This window comes from Kogia breviceps, chromosome 8 (assembly GCF_026419965.1).
Source record: "Kogia breviceps isolate mKogBre1 chromosome 8, mKogBre1 haplotype 1, whole genome shotgun sequence".
Taxonomy (NCBI): Eukaryota; Metazoa; Chordata; class Mammalia; order Artiodactyla; family Physeteridae; genus Kogia; species Kogia breviceps.
This window is the reverse complement of record NC_081317.1, coordinates 33,338,901-33,360,365: the sequence shown is the minus strand read 5'-3', so window position 1 is coordinate 33,360,365 and position 21,465 is coordinate 33,338,901. Positions and strand designations below refer to the sequence as shown.

Genomic DNA, 21,465 nt, shown 5'->3' with positions numbered 1-21,465 from the left:
CAGGGACAATCCCCAATCAAGCCCCCTGGCCTCTGTGTTCTCCCTGGCCTGGCTGCAGCTTGGAGAATGGCCTCTTCTCCTCTTACCACAGGAGAACCACACACTGTCTCAAGCCAGGCCAGTGAAGAGGGGAGACAGCAGAGACCCCAAAGCAAAGCTGCAGCAGCACCCAGAACAGAGGGGGAAGCACATAATGTGGAGAATGGCAAGCTGAGGGCCATGCCTGTAATGTTTTATTATCATTTCTTACATCTGGCAGTCCCTCTGCTACAAATGAAGGGAAGCGGCAGAGGGACAGATGGACAGCCCTCTGGGGACACTGCTGAGGAAGAAAAACATCTCATTTTTTAAAGCAGAGGTGCAATATACACTAGGAGGGAAAATAAACCAATAAGCACTGTCTATTCACTGGTGTTTGCAGATGGCAAACCTCATTTAAATTCCACAAAGCCCTGAGCAGGTATTAAAGTCCCTTTAATTTGCAGATGAAGAAGCTAAGACACTGAGAGGGCTTGGGGTCAGTGTTGGCCCAGGACCCTACAGAAAGAGAGCCCAGGGCACTATGAGACAGGCTCCCCAGGTGCCTCCTGGCTTTTGGGCATACAACCCCCAGATTTAGAGGCTGCTTGGCAGAGAGGATTTAACAAAACCACTGCAATAGTGTCACCATGACCCTCAACCACTAAGGGCATTGGAGCCAAACTCCCTGGGAGATGCCAGCGCCTACACTTCCCAGGCACCATGAGCTGTACTTACCACTCATTCATGATCCGTGTCTGCAGCTCAGGCAGGAGGAACTGCCCGTGGAAGCAATAGATGGAGGAGATGTTAGAGAAGATGCCTGTGGTGACTTCCGAAGGGATCCCTGCTTCCATCAGTCGGGTGCAGAAAACCTGGGCATGGAGAAGCCCATGAAGTGGTCACTGAGTGGGGGTCACTGCAGATGGTTACGATCATGCTTCTGCTGCAGGTATGGGAGCTCAAGAGAGGCTGCCATTGCCTTATGTTTTCTTAGTGAACCTTCCACTTCATCAAACTGGCTCAAAGAAACTTATGGTCTTAAAGCAAGCTTACTTATGGCTAAGAATTGGGAGTGAGGCCGGGACAGTCCCCTCTAGATGGGGACAGGCCAACTTTCTTCCATCTGCCTTTCAAGGGAAATGGATGGTCCTGATTTCCTTTCTTTGCTTTGTGAGCTACAAACAGAAGCAGCACCTGTCAAAACCCAGTTTCTGGCCTTCCCTGGTGGTGCGGTGGTTGAGAGTCCACCTGCTGATGCAGGGGATACGGGTTCGTGCCCTGGTCCAGGAAGATCCCACATGCCGCGGAGCGGCTGGGCCGGTGAGCCGTGGCCGCTGAGGCTGCGCGTCCGGAGCCTGTGCTCCGCAATGGGAGAGGCCACAACAGTGAGAGGCCCGTGTACCGCGAAAAAACAAAACAAAAACAAAAACCCAGTTTCTGTTGGAGTTTTACTTCCTGTGCTCATAAACCCCACATTACCAGGTGGACAGAGAGAGTGCCACCCACTGTCCCAACTATTTATGCAGAAAGATGTCCAGAGGCCATTTACATGCTCAGATAATTTAACCGCCAAGAAGGAAAAAACCCCAAGGTGACTGGATGAGACCGTTGCCCCAGAGCCACAAGTTCTGAAAGCAAAAACTAAGACTTTCTGGAGGAGACTTAAATTTGTCCAAGTTTTAATATTCATGTCAGTCATACTCCAACTGCAAGCCCTAGCCAATGCTAAGATAGAAAGTTTGCCTCTGAAACTGCCCACTGAAACTCTGGAAGTGGACAAAGGCAGGCCCAAGCCAGGAGGGCTACCTGGTCTAGCAGGTGCAGACGCTTCACGTAGGTCTCCTCAGTGTGCAGCAACTCCTGGGCAATGTGGAGCAGCTTCTGGGGCTCAGAGCACTGTGAAGAGAAGAGCCATAGCTCACCTGGGGAAGATGAGTTTTGGAGAGGCAGCATATGACAAAGGCTACCCGCTGTATGCCAGGGATGACCAGGGGCCCCAAAAGACCAGAGGAGGCTGCTGGGACTGGGATGTGGGGCTCAGTTCTCGCAGATGGAATTTCCAGGGAGGTTTCTGGGGAAGACATAATAGTTTCTACCACCCCCCTGCAAACCTTCTGCAGCCCAGAGAGAACTCTATCTTCCTGGTGCTTTAACTACAGAGGAGCTGCAATAGCCACATCAAAATATATGGTGGAGTGACATCAGCAAGGTGGCAGATTAGAAAGCTACAGGCCCTCCCAACAGGCACATGAAAAGATGCTCCACATTGCTAATTATTAGAGAAATGCAAATCAAAACCATAATGAGGTACCACCTCACACTGGTCAGAATGGCCATTGTTAGAAAGTCTACAAATAAGAAATGCTAGAGAGGGTGTGGAGAAAAGGGAAACCTTCTACACTGGGAATGTAAATTGGTGCAGCCACCATGGAGGTTCCTCAAAAAACTAAAAATAGAGTTGCTATATGATTTTGCAATCCCACTCCTGGGCATATGTTTAGACAAAACTATAATTCAAAAAGATACATGCACCCCAATGTTCATTTCAGCACTATTTACAGTAGCCAAGACATGGAAACAACCTAAATGTTCATCAAAAGATTAATGGATAAAGAAGATGTGGTACATATATACAATGGAATATTACTCAGCCATTAAAAAGAATGAAATAATGCCATTTGTAGCAACGTGGGCTAGAGATTATCACACTAAGTGAAGTAAGCCAGACAGAGAAAGACCATATGATATCACTTATATGTGGAATCTAAAATATGACACAAATGAACTTATCTATGAAACAGAAACAGGCTCACAAACATAGGGAACAGACTTGTGGTTGCCAGAGTGGGGGAAGGGATGAATTGGGAGTTTGGGATTAGCAAATGCAAACTACTATATATAGAATGGATAAACAACAATGTTCTAGTGTATAGCACAGGGAACTATATTCAATATCTTGTGATAAACCATAATGGAAAAGAATATTTTAAAAAAATATATGTATATATATAACTGAATCACTTTGCTGTGCAGTAGAAATTAACACAGCATTGTAAATAAATTATACTTCAAGAAAATATATTTAAAAAAAAAAAAAAAGAAAATATATTTTTTTTAAAAAAAGAAAGTTATAGGCCCTTCTTCCCTCACACATGAGTTAACAATATACAAACAAGAATACCTCTGTGAAAACTCTGGAGACCAGCTGAGAAGCTACAGCTTCCAAGGCATTGTAAAACTAAGAAGAGATTCTATCAAATAGAGAATGAAAATTGGCATGTTTGGAACACCGTTTTGTGTTCCTCCCCCATGCAGCATAGCACAGCACAACTGGGAAGAAATCTCCTCCCCACCAACTAGGGCTCCTCCCTCAGGATGGAAACAAAGGAGTGAACTGTGCATCCAAAGTTTTGGCTCATCTGGAAGCTGCCTGAGGGACTGGTTTCTGTCTTGCCTGATTTGGAATGCTGTCATGACCAGTGCCAGAGTTTGAAAACAGAGGCAAGCAGCATGTTAGAGCTGATGTTCTGCAGGCAGATGCCAGGGGAGCAAGAGATCAGAAAAATTTTAATAGGTCTTAGAAATTCCAGCCTGATTGGCTAAGGTTTTCCCTGCACAAAGCCAGTATGCGAAGACTAGAGAGATGGTTGTTTTTCAGATGCCCAAATTCCAGCAAAAAATTACAAAGAAACAGGGAAACATAGTGTGATTAAAGGAACAAAATAAAATTCCAGAAACCAAACCTAAAGAAACATAGCTCTATGAGCTGCCTGTAAAAAATATTAAATACCTGTCATATAGATGCTCAATGAACTAAAAAAGAACACAGCCAACTAAGTGAAATCAGGAAAGTGATGCATCAACAGAATGAGAATATCAATTAAGAGATACAAACTATTTTTTAAAAAGAGCCAAACAGAAACTCTAGAACTGAAAATTGCAATAACTAGACTGAAAAGTTCAAGCTAGGTCATTTGAAATCATAAATCAGGGAAACAAAAAGAAAAAACAATGAAGAAAGCAAAGAGAGCCTAAGAAACTTATGGGATACTACCCAAGGGACCAATATATGCATTTTGGGAGTCAAGTACAGAGTACTTGAAGAATTAGTAGCTGAAAATGTCACAAATATGAGGAAAGAAATGGACATACAGATTCAAGAAGCTCACAGAACTCCAAATAGGATAAATCCAAAGAACCACACTGGGACACATTATAATTTTAAAAAAGGGGGTGGGAGGAGTGGGATGATAAATTTAAAGTTCTGAAAGAAAAAATAAAACCCTCAACCAAGAATATGTATCCAACAAAGCCATCTTTCAAAAATGAAGAAGATGATACCAAAACCAGACAAACATATCACAAAAAAGAAAATTACAGGCCAATATCACTGATGAACATACACGCAAAAATCCTCAACTAAATAGCAGCAAACCGAATCTAACAGCACATTAAAAAGATCATACATCATGATCAAGTGGGATTTATCCCAGGGATGCAAGGATTCTTCAATATACACAAATCAATTAATGTGATACACATATTAACAAATTGAAGAATAAAAACCATATAATCACCTCAATAGATGCAGAAAAAGCTTTCGACAAAATTCAACACCCATTTATGATAAAAGCTCTCCAGAAAGTGGGCATAGAGGGAACCTACCTCAACATAATAAAGGCCATATATGACAAATGCACAGCAAACATTATTCTTAATGGTGAAAAACTGAAAGCATTTCCTCTAAAATCAGGAACAAGACAAGGGTGCCCACACTCGCCAACATTATTAAACATAGTTTTGGAAGTCCTAGCCACGGCAATCAGAGAAGAAAAGGAAATAAAAGGAATCCAAATTGGTAAAGAAGAAGTAAAACTGTCACTGTTTGCAGATGACATGATATTATACACAGAAAATCTTAAAGATGCCACCAGAAAGTTACTAGACCTAATCAATGAAATTGATAAAGTTACAGGATACAAAATTAATGCACAGAAATCTCTTGCATTCCTATACAGTAACAATGAAAGATCAGAAAGAGAAACTAAGGAAACAATCCCATTTACCATTGCAACAAAAAGAATAAAATACCTAGGAAAAAAACCTACCAAAGGAGGCAAAAGACCTGTACGTAGAAACCGATAATATACTGGTGAAAGAAATCAAAGATGACACAAAAAGATGGAGAGATATACCATGTTCTCAGATTGGAAGAATCCACACTGTGAAAATGACTATACTACTCAAAGTAATCTACCTATTCAATGCAATCCCTATCAAATTACCAAGGGCATTTTTCACAGAACCAGAACAAAAATTTTACAATTTGTTTGGAAACCCAAAAGACCTCAAATAGCAAAAGCAATCTTGAGAAACAAAATTGGAGCTGGAGGAATCAGGCTCCCTGACTTCAGACTATACTACAAAGCTGCAGTAATCAAAACAGATGGTACTGGCACAAAAACAGAAATATAGATCAATGGAACAGGGTCAAAAGCCCAGAGGTAAACCCACACACCTATGGTCACCTAATCTATGACAAAGGGGGCCAGAATATACAATTGAGCAAAGATAGCCTCTTCAATAAGTGATGCTGGGAAAACTGGACAGCTACATGTAAAAGAATGAAATTAGAACACTCCCTAACATACACAAGAATAAACTCAAAATGGATTAAAGACCTACATGTAATGCCAGACAGTATAAAACTCTTGGAGGAAAACATAAGAAGAACACTCTTTGACATAAATTGCAGCAAAACCTTTTTTGACCCACATCCTAGAGTAATGAGAATAAAAACAAAAATAAACAAATGGGACCTAATGAAACTTAAACCTTTTGCACAGCAAAGGAAACCATAAACAAGATGAAAAGACAACACTCAGAATGGGAGAAAATATTTGCAAATGAAGCAACTGAAAAAGGATTAATCTCCAAAATATACAAGCACCTCACGCAGCTCAATATCAAAAAAACAAACAATCCAGTCCAAAAATGGGCGGAAGATCTACATAGACATTTCTCCAAAGAAGATATACAGATGGCCAACAAACACATGAAAGGATGCTCAACATCACTAATTATTAGAAAAATGCAAGTCAAAACTACAATGAGGTATCACCTCACACTCGTCAGAATGGCTATCATCAAAAAATCTACAAACAATAGGACTTCCCTGGTAGTGCAGTGGTTAAGAATCCACCTGCCAATGCAGGGGACATGGGTTCAAGTCCTGGTCCAGGAAGATCCCATGTGCCACAGAGCAACTAAGCCTATGCACCACAACTACTGAGCCTGTGCTCTAGAGCTCGTGAGCCACAGCTACTGAAGCCTGTGCACTTAGAGCTCATGCTCCACAATGAGAAGCCACCACAATGAGAAGGCCGCACACCTCGGTGAAGAGTAGCCCCCGCTCGTCGCAACTAGAGAAAGCCTGTGCACAGCAATGAAGATCCAAAGCAGCCAAAAAGAAGAAGAAAAAAACAACTACAGACAATAAATACTGGAGAGGGTGTGGAGAAAAGGGAACCCTCTTGCACTGTTGGTGGGAATGTAAATTGATGCAGCCAGTATGGAGATTCCTTAAAAAACTAAAAATAGAACTACTATATGACCCAGCAATCCCACTACTGGTCACATACCCTGAGAAAACCATAATTCAAAAAGATACATGCTCCCCAATGTTCATCGCAGCACTATTTACAATAGCCAGGACATGGAAGCAACCTAAATGTCCATCGACAGATGAATGGATATAGAAGATGTGGTACATATATGCAATGGAATATTACTCAGCCATAAAAAGGAGCAAAACTGGGTCATTTGTAGAGACATGGATGGGCCTAGGGACTGTCATACAGAGTGAAGTAAATCAGAAAGAGAAAAACAAATATCATATACTAATGCATGTATATTGAATCTGAAAAAATTGGTATAGACAATCTTATTTACAAAGCAGAAATAGAGACACAGAAGTAGAGAACAAACGCATGGATTCCAATGGGGAAGGGGGAGATGGGATCAATTGGGAGATTGTGATTAACATATAAACACTATTGATACTATGTATAAAATAGATAACTAATGAGAACCTATTGTATAGCTCAGGGAACTCTACTCAGTGCTCTGTGGTGGCCTAAATGAGAAGGAAATCCAAGAAAGAGGGGATATATGTATATATATATAGCTGATTCACTTTGCTGTATAGCACAAACTAACCCAATATTGTAAAGCAACTATACTACAATTTATAAAATAAAACAAAATAAAATAAAAATTTTAAAAATGAAGAAGAAATTAAGACTTTCCTAAATAAACAGAAGATAAAGAGTTCATTATCACTAGACCTGCCATACAAGAAATGCTAAAGTAAGTCATTCAAGTTGTGAAAAGATGGTAGATAGCAACATGAAGCTGTACAAAAATATAAGGTTCTTCAATAAAGATAAATGCATGAACAAATATAGTAAGCTGTACTATCATAATTTTGGCAGAAAGTAACACAAAAAGGACAAAAACATTTAAAAACTATAAATCTAAGTGAAATTGCATACTATATATATAAATACATAATTTGTGACACCAATAACATAGAGTGTCTGGGAGGGGGAGCTGTAAAGGAGTAGAGTTTTTGTATATCATTGAAGTTAAGTTTTTATCAGCTTAAAATAAAACGCTATACAGATGAAAAAATGCTTAACATCACTAATTATTAGAAAAATGCAAATCAAAACTACAATGAGGTATTACCTCACACCAGTCAGAATGGCCATCAGCAAAAAGTCACAAACAATAAATGCTGGAGAGGGTGTGGAGAAAAGGGAGCCCTCTTGCCCTGTTGGTGGGAATGTAAATTGATACCTCCACTGTGGAGAAAAGAATGGAGTTTCCTTAGAAAACTAAAAATAGAACTACCATATGACCCAGCAATCCCACTACTGGGCTTATACCCTGAGAAAACCATAGTTCAAAAAGACACATGTACCCCAATGTTCATTGCGGCACTATTTATAATAGCCATGACATGGAAACAGCCTAAATGTCCTTCGACAGATGAATGGATAAAGAAGATGTGGCATATTTATACATTGGAATATTAGCCATAAAAAAGAACAAACTGGGTCATTTGTCGAGATGTGGATGGACCTAGAGTCTGTTATACATAGTGAAGTAAGCCAGAAAGAGAAAAACTAATATCAAATATTACTGCATATACGTGGAATCTAGAAAAATGGTACAGATGAACCTATTTTCAGGGCAGGAATAGAGACGCAGATGTAGAGAATGGACATGTGGACATGGGGGAGGGGAAGGGGAGGGTGGGATTAATTGGGAGATTAGGTTTGACATAAATACACTACCATGTGTAAAATAGATAGCTAGTGGGAACATGTGGTATAGCACAGGGAGCTTAGCTCAGTGCTCTGTGATGACCTAGATGCATGGGATGGGGGTGGGTGGGAGAGAGGTCCAAGAGGGAGGGGATATATGTATACATATAGTTAATTTACTTTGTTATACAACAGAAACCAACATAACATTGTAAAGCAATTATACTCCAATAAAAAAATAAAAAGCAGACAGAAGATCTTTAAAAAAATAAAATACTATAACTTTATTTTATGTAATTGCAATAGAAAATATATATAGAATATACACAAGAGGCAATGAGAAGGGAATCAAAGCATATTATTAAAAAAAATCAATTAAACTTAAAAAAGGAAAGCAGTAAGAGAGGGACAAAAAAGCTACAAAACATACAGAAAACAATGAAAAAGGCAATAGTAAGTCCTTCCCTACCAGTAATTACTTTAAATGTAAATGAATTAAACTCCCCAATCCAAAGACATGGATTGATTGAACAGGTTAAAAAAATCCAATTATATGCTACCCACAAAAAACTCACTTTAGATTTAAGGACATACATAGGCAGAAAGTGAAAGATGGAAAAAGATATTTCATGGAAATGGTAAACAAAACAGATCACGAGTGGCCATATTTACATCAGACAAATGGACTTTAAATAAAAAAAACATTACACAATACAAAGAAAGACATTATATAATGTTAAAAGGACAAATTCACCAAGAAGATATAACAATTATAAATATTTATTCATCAAACCTCAGAGCTCCTAAATATATGAAGCAAACTTTGGCAGAATTGAAGCAAGAAACATATAACAACAGAAGAATAGTAAGAGATGTCAGTACTCTACTTTCAATACTGGATAGGACTTGCAAAATATCAATAAGGAAGCAGGGGATTTGAATAATACTGTAGAACAAATGAACCTAACAAACATATGCAGAACACTCCATATAACAACAGCAGAACATACATTCTTCTCAAGTGCACACAGAACATTCTCCAGGTCAAACCATGTGTTAGGCCACAAAACAAGTATTAACAAATTCAAGAAGATTGAAATCATATAAAATATCTTGTCCAGTCACAACAGAATGAAACTAGAAATCAACAGCACAGGGAAAACTGGAAAATCCACAGATATGTAGAAATTAGACAATACGCACTTAAACAGGAGTCAAAGAAGTCACAAAGGACCTTAGAAAATAGCTTTAGACAAATGAAAATGAAAACACAATATATCAAAACTTATGGAATGTGGCAAAAGCAGTACTAAGAGGGACGTTTATAGCTGTAAGTGCATACATGTAAAAGGAAGAAAGATCTCAAATCAACAACCTAACTTTACACCTCAAGATTAGAAAAAGAACACACTAAACCCAAAGCAGTCAGGAGGAAGGAAATACTAGAGATTAGAACAGAGATAAATGAAACAGAGAGTAGAAAAACAATGGGAAAAACCCAACAAAACTAAGAATTGTTTTTTGAAAAGATAAAATTAACAAACCTTTAGCTAGACTTACCAAAAAAATGAGAGAGAACTCAAATAAATAAAATGAAAGAGAAAATATTACAACTAATACCACAGTTGAATACAAGGGATCAGAAGAGACGGCTCTGAACAATTAAATGGCAACAATTGGATAAGCTAAAATAAATTCCTAGAAACACACAACCTACCAAGACCGAGTCATGAAGAAATAGAAAATTTGCACAGACCAATAACAAGTAAGGAGGTTAAATAAGCAATAAAAAGCTTCCCAACAGGGCTTCCCTGGTGGCACAGTGGTTGAGAGTCGCCTGCCGATGCAGGGGGCAGGGGTTCGTGCCCCGGTCCGGGAGGATCCCACATGCTGCGGAGCAGCTGGGCCCGTGAGCCATGGCCGCTGAGCCTGCGCGTCCGGAGCCTGCGCTCCGCAACGGGAGAGGCCACAACAGTGAGAGGCCTGCATACCGCAAAAACAAACAAACAAACAAACAAACAAAAAAAACCTTCCCAACAAAAAAAACCCCAGAAACACACATAGGTTCACTGGTAAATTAATACCATTGTTCTCAAATTTTTCCCAAAAAATTTAAGAATAAGGAACACTTCCTAACTCATTCCATGAGACCAGCATTATCCTGATACCAAAACTTTGGAGCCTTGCTGACCCTGGAGGGACTGTCTGTCCCAGGGTTCGCTGATTCCTAGAGATGTAAAGGATTCGCTGGCAAGAATGTCTTTCAAGTGCAAACCAACCCATCCAGAGCCCACACCCAACCACCTTCTTTATACTAGCTTTTCCCCTATTCCCCTGCCCTAATTACACAGGTCCAGGTGTGAGCTATCCAGAGACAGCCCCTGTGCACAGAACCCACTGAAATTATTCAAACTGGCCAATCTTAAGCCTGCTTACCCTGTCTCACCCATCCCTCTCCTCAGAAACCGCAATAAAGACTCTACTGTAACTTATATAGTATTTGTGCATCAACCATACTTCAATTAAAAGAATACAATCATTACGTGATTTAAAAAAAGACTCTTGCTCACAATTTCCACTCCCTCTGCCTCCTGCCCTACCCTGGTGCTTTTCCCTCTGTTTCCCCACCGTGTGGTGCGCCCCCCTCCTCTCGGGAACTATGAGTCATAAACTGTCTTCAAATGGCAGTCATCTCCTGATTTGTTGGCTTCACCATTCCTGAATAATAATAAAACTTAGATTAAAACATGCCCCCAGCCCACTCGCTGAGAATTTGGCTTTCAACAGTGCAGGCCTGTGGCTGCCCTTTGCCCACTAAGCCTGCCTCTTGATGCGGCCATGTTAGTCCATACCATCTCTGCCAGGAGCCAGCGGGTCTGACCCTGGCCAAATGCCACCTGTGCTTGTCTTGGGACCCAGTCACTTGCAGCTTACCTACGCTGTTCTCCTCCCATGCACAGGCGGTCTCTCTAAGCCGGGGCTATCGGCTTTACTTCCATGTCCCCACAAGTCCCAGTGTAGAGCCCAGAGCGCAAAATGCTAAAGGGACACAGATGAGCTTTCTTGCAAGGCCAAGCCCCCACACCTGCTTCCCGGGGCCATCTGCACGGGGCTCCCCTCACATGCCTGGGCTCCCTTCCTGCCTCTGCCACACCCCATGGGAAACCCTGGGGTTTCCCCATTCATAAAATGAGGTGACAAGCATGCTGTCTTCCTCATGGGGGCTCTGCAAGGCAGGCAGCAAGCACTGGCAAAGAGTGGTGGCAGCACTGTTTCCGCTAAGATGGACCGCCACAGCCACCCTGGGGTGGGGTCCCTGTGCCACTGTGGGGCCATGGAACTAAGGCTTGGGAGTGAGATCATTGTCTGATGTGTCAGGGAGACCCCTGCCTGCATGGTCCTTCCCCAGGGCCTGCCCGCCAACCCATAGCAGGGGCTTCTCTGAGCATGGTGTCTGAGTGTACACTCTGCTAATGGCACCAGGCCTGGGTGATGGCACTGTAAACCTCAAATACCCTCGGAGGAGAGCTCTGCAACCCCTGACACCTGGGACGGAGAGGTGGCCTACCTTGGCTGGATCCGCGTCAGCCCTCAAGGGGCTATTCTCGGGGTCTGGCTCCTCGCTGCTGCCCTCGCCCATATCGCTATCGGCCTCCTCCCGTGGGGCCTTGCCACCTGGGGCTGTCTCCAGGTGCAGCCCTTTGAGGGTGGGGCCTGGGCCCGCCTCGCTGCCATCCTCGCAGGAGAAGTGCTCGCCGACCACGCTGCAGGAGGGGCTGTCTATCCCGCTGTCCCGGTTAGGGATCTTAGTGCCGCTGCTGGGCTCACCCACAGAGCCCATGTCCCCCGCAGAGGCCTTGCTTCCAGGGCTCCCGGAGGCAGGGTCACCGCAGTGGGCTTCAGGCCCAACAGGGAGCGCTCGGAGCTTCCCTGGGTCTGTGCTTGTATGCTCCAGGGAGGAGCTGCTAGGCCCAGCATCTGGCTCCCCCCGGGTGGCAATGGGGGCTGGGGGCATTGAAGAACCCCCTCCTGGCTCCATCCTCAAAGTTGAGTTCTCTGAGCTCTGTGAGGGGCCAGCCCGGGGCTTCCTGTCAGGGAGAAATGAGTGCAGTCAATGCCAGCTGGGCCAAGGATCAGCCCCCAGGTGGGGCCCTCTGGAGAAACTCAACATGGAGGAGGGGGGCTGGGGCTGAGTGTGAAGTGAACACCCTGGCCAGCCTCAGCTGGGTCCTGACTAAGCAGGCTTTGGGGCAATGGCCAATGGAAAGCATTTTATTCTAAAAATAAATTTCTTCATTAAAACAAAGAAGGAAGAGAGAGAGGGAAGGAGGGAGGGAGGGAGTGAGAAAGAAAGAGAGAGAAAGAAAGAGAGAAAGAAAGGAAAAAGGAAGGAAGGAAAGAAGGGAGGAAAGAAGGAAGGAAAGAAAGAAAGAAAAAAGAGAGAGCGAAAGAAAAAAAAGGAGAGGGAGGGATGAATTCTGTAGCGTGAAGCTACCTGCCCCTCAATGAATTCAGAATATATGTGTAAAAGAATAGCGATAGGGCTTCCCTGGTGGCTCAGTGGTTGAGAGTCCGCCTGCCAATGCAGGGGACACGGGTTTGTGCCCCGGTCCGGGAAGATCCCACATGCCGCGGAGCGGCTGGGCCCGTGAGCCATGGGCGCTGAGCAACAAAGAATAGCAATAACCATCACAAGCACAGTGAATCTGGTCTGTACTATGCTTTAGCGTCTGTGGCAGTCTATCCTGCCATGTAGCTCTGAGGTGAGGCAGGATCCCCATCGAGACCCTCCCTCAATATCACTGTCGATATTCTGACAGATGACCTGTCATTTCCTAGACACCTGGAGCCTGAGGAGGATGGATCTTGGTCCCCAATTCCTCTTCCTGCTAAGCACTGGAGCTACGTCATGCCCTCACATGGTGCCTCTTCTGGAAACCCTCATGGAGGAAAGACACCTTCAAGTGTCAGTCTAGGTGCACAGAGAGGGTCAAAGGTGAGACTAGACTGGGAGGAGATTGACATTCCCCAGAATCTTCCACTTGAACCCCCAGTGGAGCTGCAGAGGAGGCCAGGGACCAGGAGCAGCAGTCACTTATTCCTGGGCAATAGGTGGGTTACCTGAGGCTGTCAGACTCCACAAGGACACTGAGGTGGAAGGGTGGGTGCCAGGCTCCCTGCTGGCTGCGTTCCAGGTCGTTTGAGTTGGCCAGCCCAGGCCTTGTACAGGGTTGGGGGTCTGGGGGGATTTGCTGAAAATCTTTTTCTTGCCCAGCAGTTTTGAAGTGGAGCAGTTCAGGAGGTTCTAAAAAAAAAATGTGAAAGGAGAATGAAAACCACCTTCTCCACTGGCACTTGGAGCAGCGTGGGTGACAGACCCAGTGCTCAAGGGAGAATATGGAAGGGCATCTTCATGCCACCACCCAGTGCAGGAGACCCCCGGGCAGGTCATAGAGGTCTGCAGGTGGATGGAACATGGCTGAGTCCCTGGCCCCCGTTCAGCAGCTTCTAGGCCCTGGCTTAAAACTGGGGCCAGAATTGAGCTTGTCCCCAGTCATGCAGTGACTCAGGGAGAAAGGGTCCCCTTGAGTGTGCAGTGCCCACTGTGTCTGAGGAGAGCTGGCTGGCATTTCCACACGCCCTCCCAGACACAGGCACTCACTCAGCTCTGCTGCCAGTGGCTTCTTCACACATTCCCTTCCTCCCTTGCTAAACAAAATAAAGAACCATCGGTGGAGATGCAGTTTCCCCTCCCCGCAGCACACACAACCAAAAAGGTGTCCTGAAGCCTGACCCTCGACCATCCATGCAGCAGAAGGGCCTCCTGTCACAGTGTGCTCAGAAGAAAAGCATGAGCCACCTCTGTGCATGCATGGCCTTGAGGGCTGGCGAGGCCCCAGGAGTTAAGCACCAACTCCAGACCCTGTCATAGTCTCCCGCGCTCTTCCTTCCAGTGCAGTCAGATTTCTTCTGAGTGGACCTTTCTTTAAGTGACACCAAAACCAGTGCAGGGTGCACATTTAGTATTGGCTACTGCCACATTCTTAAAGAGCTTAATGGGGAGAAATATCAAGATTTCTAAACAGAAAATGCATGCTTTGCTGCATTTTTCTCATAGCACAGGTGATAAACTCCAGTTTCAGGAAATCAGACATGACACAGCAGTCAAAATATGCCAGATGGAATGCAAGCCACACACTCAGCTTTGGTGTGTCCAATGCGGCCATCTGGTGCCAGGTGGAGCCTGCTGCAATCACACCTCAGGGATTCCTGCTTCTGGTCAAGATGGAATAACAGAAACTGGAGATACTCTCTCACTGGAAATAACCAAATCATGGATAAAACATACGAAACAACAGTTGAGAGACACCTTACACCAGGCAGCAAAGCGCGGTGCTCCTGAGAGGTGGGTACAAATGCAGTGATCCTTCTCTCACCCCAGCTTCCTGCCCAGAGAAGGGGATCCCAGGTAGACCCCTGAGTAAGGAGACAGAGCTGGGAGTCCAGGAACACGAAGGCAGCTGGAGGTCACAGGATAGAGCACTAGAGAGAGAGCTGCACAGAGAGCGCAGAGAGCTGACAAGGGCCCTCAGAGATGGCTCAGTGCATGTGTGAGGAAACTGCAATGCTGGAGAAAGATCTACTTGAGAGGGTCAGAGGGAACATCACCTGGTGCTCACACAGGGTGGGGAATATGCCTGTGTCCACCAGCTAGACTGGAAACCCCAAGATCCACAGGGAATTAGAGAACTTGGAAGGGTCTTGCCTCAGTGTGGGGTATAACTAGCCCCACGGTGAGCTCTGCTCAGGTACCACCTAACAAATACTGATGAATTTTAACAGGAAAGTCCATCTGTTTACAAACAACTTAACTGCCACCCTAAACAATGCCTTCCTAAACAGTGCCTAAACAAGGACAATTATAAGAGCACAAACATATTCAGCATCCAGTAAGGTGAGATTTATAGTGTCTGGCATCCAACCAAAAATTATCAGACACGGAGGGCAGGAATACACAACCCATAGTGAGGAGAAAAAGGCAGTGAGTTGAAATTGACCCACATATGATACAGATGTTAAAATTACCAGACAAGGTCATTAAGGCGGCAGCAGTTACCCGCGTTATATTTAAAAGGTCAGTAGAAACATGAAGAATAAAAAAAAGATGCAAATCCAACTTCTAGAGATGAAAATCACAAAGTGTGATCAAGACCCACTGGAAGAGATTGATGGAAGATTAGATATTGTAGAAGAAAAATTAGTGAGTTTAGAGAGACAATAGAAGTTATCTAAAATGAAAGAGCGAGAATGAATTGTGAGATGTGGAAAAACTTTAAGCAGCATAATATCTGTGTAACCAGAACATATATGTGGAGTCTCAAAAAAAGAATGAGCTTGAAAAATATTTGAGAAAAATCATGACCAAAATTGATACCAATTCTACACAAATCTTTCAAACATTTAGAGGAAAAGAGAATACTTCTGAACAACATGGATGAATCTAGAAATAATCATGCCAAGTGAAAGAAGACAGACAAAAGAAAAGGCACCTATTTTTTCTCATTTACATAGAATTCTAGGAAATGTACACTAACATGTGGTGCCAGAAAGCAGACAGGGATGTTGCCTGGAAGGAGGGGTAGGTGTGGTGTGGGGGTTACAATGGAACACAGCGAAGCCTTCAAGGGGTGACAGCTGTGCTCATCATCTTGGCAGTGGCGACACTTTCACAGGTGTATATGTGTATGTTGAAACGTCAAATTGGACATTTTAAACATATGCAGTTAATTGTATGTTGATTATACCCTGTGGAATATCGGATACCTCCAAGCTGTGCAAACTTGGTGAGTTGCTGACACTCACCAAGTGTCATTTTCCTTGTTACAGAAGGGACAATGAATCATGTAGAGGAGGGTGGTGAGGGGTATGGCAGGCCCAGAGCCTGGGGAGGCTGGTCTGCCTGGATGACCTTCAAAGGGAGGAAGTGTGCCTTTCCTCTGGAGGCCCTTTAGCCATGACCATCTTATCTTCCAAGGGTTTTAGTGCAAGGGCAGCTGAACCATGCTTGGCCAGAGTGGGAAGCCCAGGGCTCAGCATAAAGACACCCTCCAGGGAGTAGAGTACGTGGTGGAGGGAGGTCCTGGTTGCAGAGCAACCTTCCTAAAGATCAGATGACTCTCTGATCTGATTTGAGAAGCCACAGGATACAGCCCACAGCCTCGCTTACCTCAGGACTGGTCTCCCTGCTGCCTGTCCAAGGCCAAAGTGAGTGCAGGGCAGCCCAGTCCAGTCCCAACCTCCCCTCCACACTGCTCAGAGGAGCCGGGGGCTAGGGTAGAGTTGGGGGAGAGGAGACACATGTTCAAGGGTGCCCAACATACACACATATAAACACACACATGCCTCCACACGTGTATACACATATGCACATGCACACATACACAAATACATATAAACCTATATCCAATTATATATACAGACCCACACACCCCATGTGCCAGGAGATGTGCTGAGTGCTTTTGTACCCTTGCTCAGTCACAATCACCAAGGTGGGTGACATTCCACGTTTCAGACAAGGATGCCAAGGCTGACCCTGGCCATGCTGGCCTGGGGTAATCAGCACCCAGGAGCTGGGTCCCCCAGACATGCTGCTCTGAAACCCCTGGCCTGGTCTCTGGGCTCATTCTGATGTGCCCAAGGCCAGGGACGTGTAATCACGGAGGAGCCAAGGAGCATTGGTCATTTCTGTCTTCCCAGCCACTCAGCTCTCCCTTTAGAAGCCCTGAGCTGAGAGAGCCCACCCTAGGTGAGTTGAGCCTGCTGCCGAACTCAGGACCCAGGGCCCCTGACACCCGAGGCCGCCACCACCCAGCATCAAAGGCCCCAAACCTGGGACTGGGGGAGGTGTGGGGACAGGAGAAGTACAGAAAAATTAAATGTGCCCCACTATCCAGTGCGTTGTGGACCGTTAAGTGGCTCCATCCACAGCAGCCAGTGGATGGGGTAGCATGAATGCTGTGGTGCCTGCCCTGGAGTCTCTGAACCACTTGGTAGCTGCCTGAGATGGGCAGGGATAGTCTTACAGATGGGCCACAAGTCCGCTCCACCTGCTGCTGGACGTCCCCACCTTGGAAACAGTGTAGGAGCCCCCCCTAAAACCACCATTATGCCCATCTCACTTGCTGCCTGTCACCTGGTACCCTGGAGGCCCCAAGTGGGCAGAGACCTCGGATGTCTTGTCACTGACATGGCTTAGTGGCCAAGGCACATGGGGCCCCAGCTGGCAACTGGCAGCAGCCATCAGATGTGTGAGCCTGAGAAGAAGACTTTGAAACAGTTCCAGCCCTCACTGGCGACAGTCCCAGAGAAACCCTGAGGGAGAGCCATGGGAATGCACCCCAAGAGCCCCAGAATCATGAGAGATGACAATCTTCGGTGGGGTTGCTCTTTACCCTACCATATCCAGGTGGTTGGTTACGTGAAGGAGGTAATCCAAACAATACTGAAAGCACCATAGGGCAATACCAGAAACTGCTGTGCTGCACACTCCTGCATGCAGGTTGTTGCAGGCTGGGAGACAAGGCTGAAGAAACCCACAAGGCTGTATCAGCAGTGACAAAGGTCTGGCTGCGCTGGCCATGCCAGATGCAACAATCAATGACATGTCAGCAAAGCTGCCCCGTGACCCAGTGGTGCCTGCACTCCAGTGTCAGGATCCAGAAGCGCAATACTTGCCTTGGGGCCTCAGCCCAGGAAGTGCTCTGGCTGCAGCTGGTACAGTCTGCATTCTCCATCCTGTGTGCTGAGAACACAGAGATGGACACAGGTACTGTGGGGTGCCACATGCTTCAAAATTCGCTGGGGTTAATGGGACCTCGGCACGGGATGGGGCCAGCAGAGTGCAGAGGAAAGGAGATGGATCAGCACAGCACCTACCCAGCTTGCTGGGATGCCCTGATCAGATGTTCCCCAAACAGTTCACACCATCACTTTAAAAACTTACTGTTATTTTTTTAAACTGCATGAGTGATGGGTCATTTTTTTTTAAAGAAAACTTAGATATTATGGAAAAACAAAAAAGAAGAAAGTTACCTGTCCGTTCTAGTACTGGGATACTGGTGAGTGGGCAGGGGCCTGCAGGCTGGACAGTGGGGGTGTGAGGTAGGTGGGGGTCCTAAAGCTCCTAGGTGTGCTGCAGCTTTTCTTAGAGAAGCTGCATTTGTTTCAACACCAAATTCCAACATGAATCCCTTATGTCCTCAAGCACGCATTTCTCCCAGAAGAATTGAAAGCAGAGACTCAAATAGATGTTTGCCCTCTGTTCACATGTGAACAAAGGTTCAGAGCAGCATTATTCACAGTGGCCAAAAGCTGGAAGCCTACTTCAACATGAAAGAACCTCGAGGACGTGCTGAGTGAAACAACCCAGACACAAAAGGATAAATATTAAGACTCTGCTTGGGGCTTCCCTGGTGGCGCAGTGGTTAAGAATCTGCCTGCCAATGCAGGGGGCACAGGTTCGAGCCCTGGTCCAGGAAGATCCCACATGCCCCAGAGCAACTAAGCCCGTGTGCCACAACTACTGAAGCCTGTGTGACACAACTACTGATGCCCACGTGCCTAGTGCCCGTGCTCTGCAACAACAGAAGCCACCGCAATGAGAAGCCCGTGCACCGCGATGAAGAGTAGCCCCCGCTCGCCACAACTTAAGAAAGCCTGTGTGCAGCAAAGAAGATCCAATGCAGCCAAAAATAAATACATACATAAATAAATTTATAAAAAAAAAAAAAAAGACTCTGCTTGTATGAGGTACCTGCAGGGGGCAAGTCATAGAGACAGAAAGTAGAATGGTGGAGCTGAGACTGGGGAATGGGGAGTTAGTATTGAATGGAATAGATTTTTATTTTGGAATGATAAAAAAGTTCTGGAGATGCATGGTGGCGATGGTGCATAACAACGTGAATGTACTTAATGCCACTGGGCTGTACACCTAAAAGTGGTTAAAATCGTAAATTTTATGTTATGTGTATTTTACCACAGTGAAAAATAAAAAAGCTTTTTAAAAAAGGAATGCAGGGCTTCCTTGGTGGCGCAGTAGTTGAGAGTCCGCCTGCCGATGCAGGGGACTCGGGTTCATGCCCCGGTCTGGGAAGATCCCACATGCCGCAGAGCGGCTGGGCCCGTGAGCCATGACCGCTGAGCCTGCGCGTCCGGAGCCTGTGCTCCGCAACGGGAGAGGCCACAGCGGTGAGAGGCCCACGTACCGCAAAATAAAAATGAATAAATAAATAAAAATAAAAAAGGAATGCATTTCAGAAAGGTTTGCATAGGAACTTCTGTAAATTAGGGTCAAAGTGACAGTGATTCAAAAGCACTGAAAACTTACTCCCTGCCCTGCATTCCTGTCACCCTGGGCCTCAAACCCAGGGTTTTTCTCCACTCACCCACCTGGAAGCCTCGAGGCCCACGGTGACGTGTGGTTGTGGAGAGGCCTGGTCCCCAGCAAGAGCTGCCTGTAAACCTCTCACCCCGCCGCTGATGCATCGTCACCCTGCACTGCCCACCCTACTCCTCAGGAAACAAACCTGCTGCCCCCAGGGTAGGGCCTCGAACAGACCTGGTGGTTGGACTGTGGCCCACGCTCTGTGTGGCTCTGGCTCTGGTCTCGGCCTCCAGACTGTCTTTTGGTCCCCCACCTGACGAGGTGAGGCTCAGAAACAGCTCATGGCCCAGCACAGGACATGGGTATCATTATTAGAGGCTCAATAAATGATTGTGGGGAAAATGCAGGATGATTTCCTGGTTGATTACATTCCTGAAACCACAGGTGCCTCACTGGGAGGGAGGTGGGAGGACTAGAGACCCCTGCCCACCAGGGAGGGTCAGCCAGCTCCAGCTATGTAGAGGCCCTGCCTGGACTTCTCCCTGCTCTGACCCCAGGCCGTCTTCTTGGGCCTATGGGGGCATGACAGCCCCCATGGATTGCATGATGCATCTTTGGCCCTCCTACGTGGATCCAGGGAGGCAGCAGCACAGTGGGTCTGAGGCACTGCATCCAGAGTGATCAGTTTCTACTACTTATTGACCCGGTAACCAGAGATAAGCTCAACTTCCCCAAACCTCAGTTTCCTTGTCTGTAAAATTGGACCCAACAACAGTCCTGCAAAGGTTCTTAAAGCTTGAGACAGTGCACAGCACTCTACCCTCAACTGGTCATGTCATACATTTTTAGTGGCCCTAAATGACAAACATGGTCAGGACACCTCATAGGGTGATGGCCTTCAGCCATTAGCATCGCCTGAAGCTCCCAGGTCCCCTGTCACAAGGCCTGCTCAGCTACAGTAGGAGTTGGTGAAATCACACAATGAGCCCAGTAGTGATGACGTGTGCCCAGAGCTGGATTGACAGAAACTCAGGGAACGCACTGGGTGCAGTATAAGGAGCTATGACAAGAAGGGTTACATGCAGGGCTGCACTGTGCGCAGGGTGGCTGTGCCTGGGAAACAGACCACTGCACTGTTTCTTTTTTTTTTGGCTACGCTGCGTAGCATGTGGAATCTTCATTCCCTGACCAGGGATCCAACCCATGCTGCCTGCATTGGCAGCGTGGAGTCTTAACCCCTGGACTACCAGGGAAGTCCCTGTACTGTTTCTGCTTAATCTTTTTTTTTTTTTTTTTTTTTTTTTTTCGTGGTATGCGGGCCTCTCACTGTTGTGGCCTCTCCCGTTGCGGAGCACATGCTCCGGACGCGCAGGCTCAGCGGCCATGGCTCACGGGCCCAGGCGCTCTGCGGCATGTGGGATCTTCCCAGACCGGGGCACGAACCTGCTGCTTAATCTTTTTTACTTATGTATTTACTTAATATTTTTCTTTATTTCCTATTTTTGAATTTTCTATACTTCTTTCTGTTTCATATTTTGTTTCTGTTTTTATTTTACTTTCATCTAGAAGGAGTATAAATATAAACACTGCAGACACTGTACATGACCATACATTAAGAGCAACTATAAAAATAAAATCACAACCTTTGAAATAAAAAATAAATCTTTCCTTGCATAGGCAGGTAGATGTGTGATAAAGCAAGTAGAATCTCAGGAGGGGACATTGTAAAAT

At 45.5% G+C, this 21,465-nt stretch overlaps 1 protein-coding gene across 8 annotated transcripts in view; it reads right to left on the bottom strand.

Annotated features, from left to right (window-relative positions):
* Positions 1–21,465, bottom strand: part of FGD3 (FYVE, RhoGEF and PH domain containing 3) — a 65,497-nt gene that overhangs the window by 23,151 nt on the left and 20,881 nt on the right. For 4 of the 8 annotated variants that reach the window (XM_067041139.1, XM_067041136.1, XM_067041138.1 and 1 more), the window contains 4 exons: positions 13,473–13,656; positions 11,920–12,439; positions 1,828–1,917; positions 757–893 (listed from right to left, as the gene is read on the bottom strand). In XM_067041139.1, the coding sequence (XP_066897240.1) occupies positions 757–893; positions 1,828–1,917; positions 11,920–12,390 (698 nt within the window). In that variant the 5' untranslated portion in view covers positions 12,391–12,439; positions 13,473–13,656. The remainder of the gene's footprint in view (positions 1–756; positions 894–1,827; positions 1,918–11,919; positions 12,440–13,472; positions 13,657–21,465) is intronic. The other 4 variants (XM_067041140.1, XM_067041141.1, XM_067041143.1 and 1 more) reach the window with 2 other exon arrangements.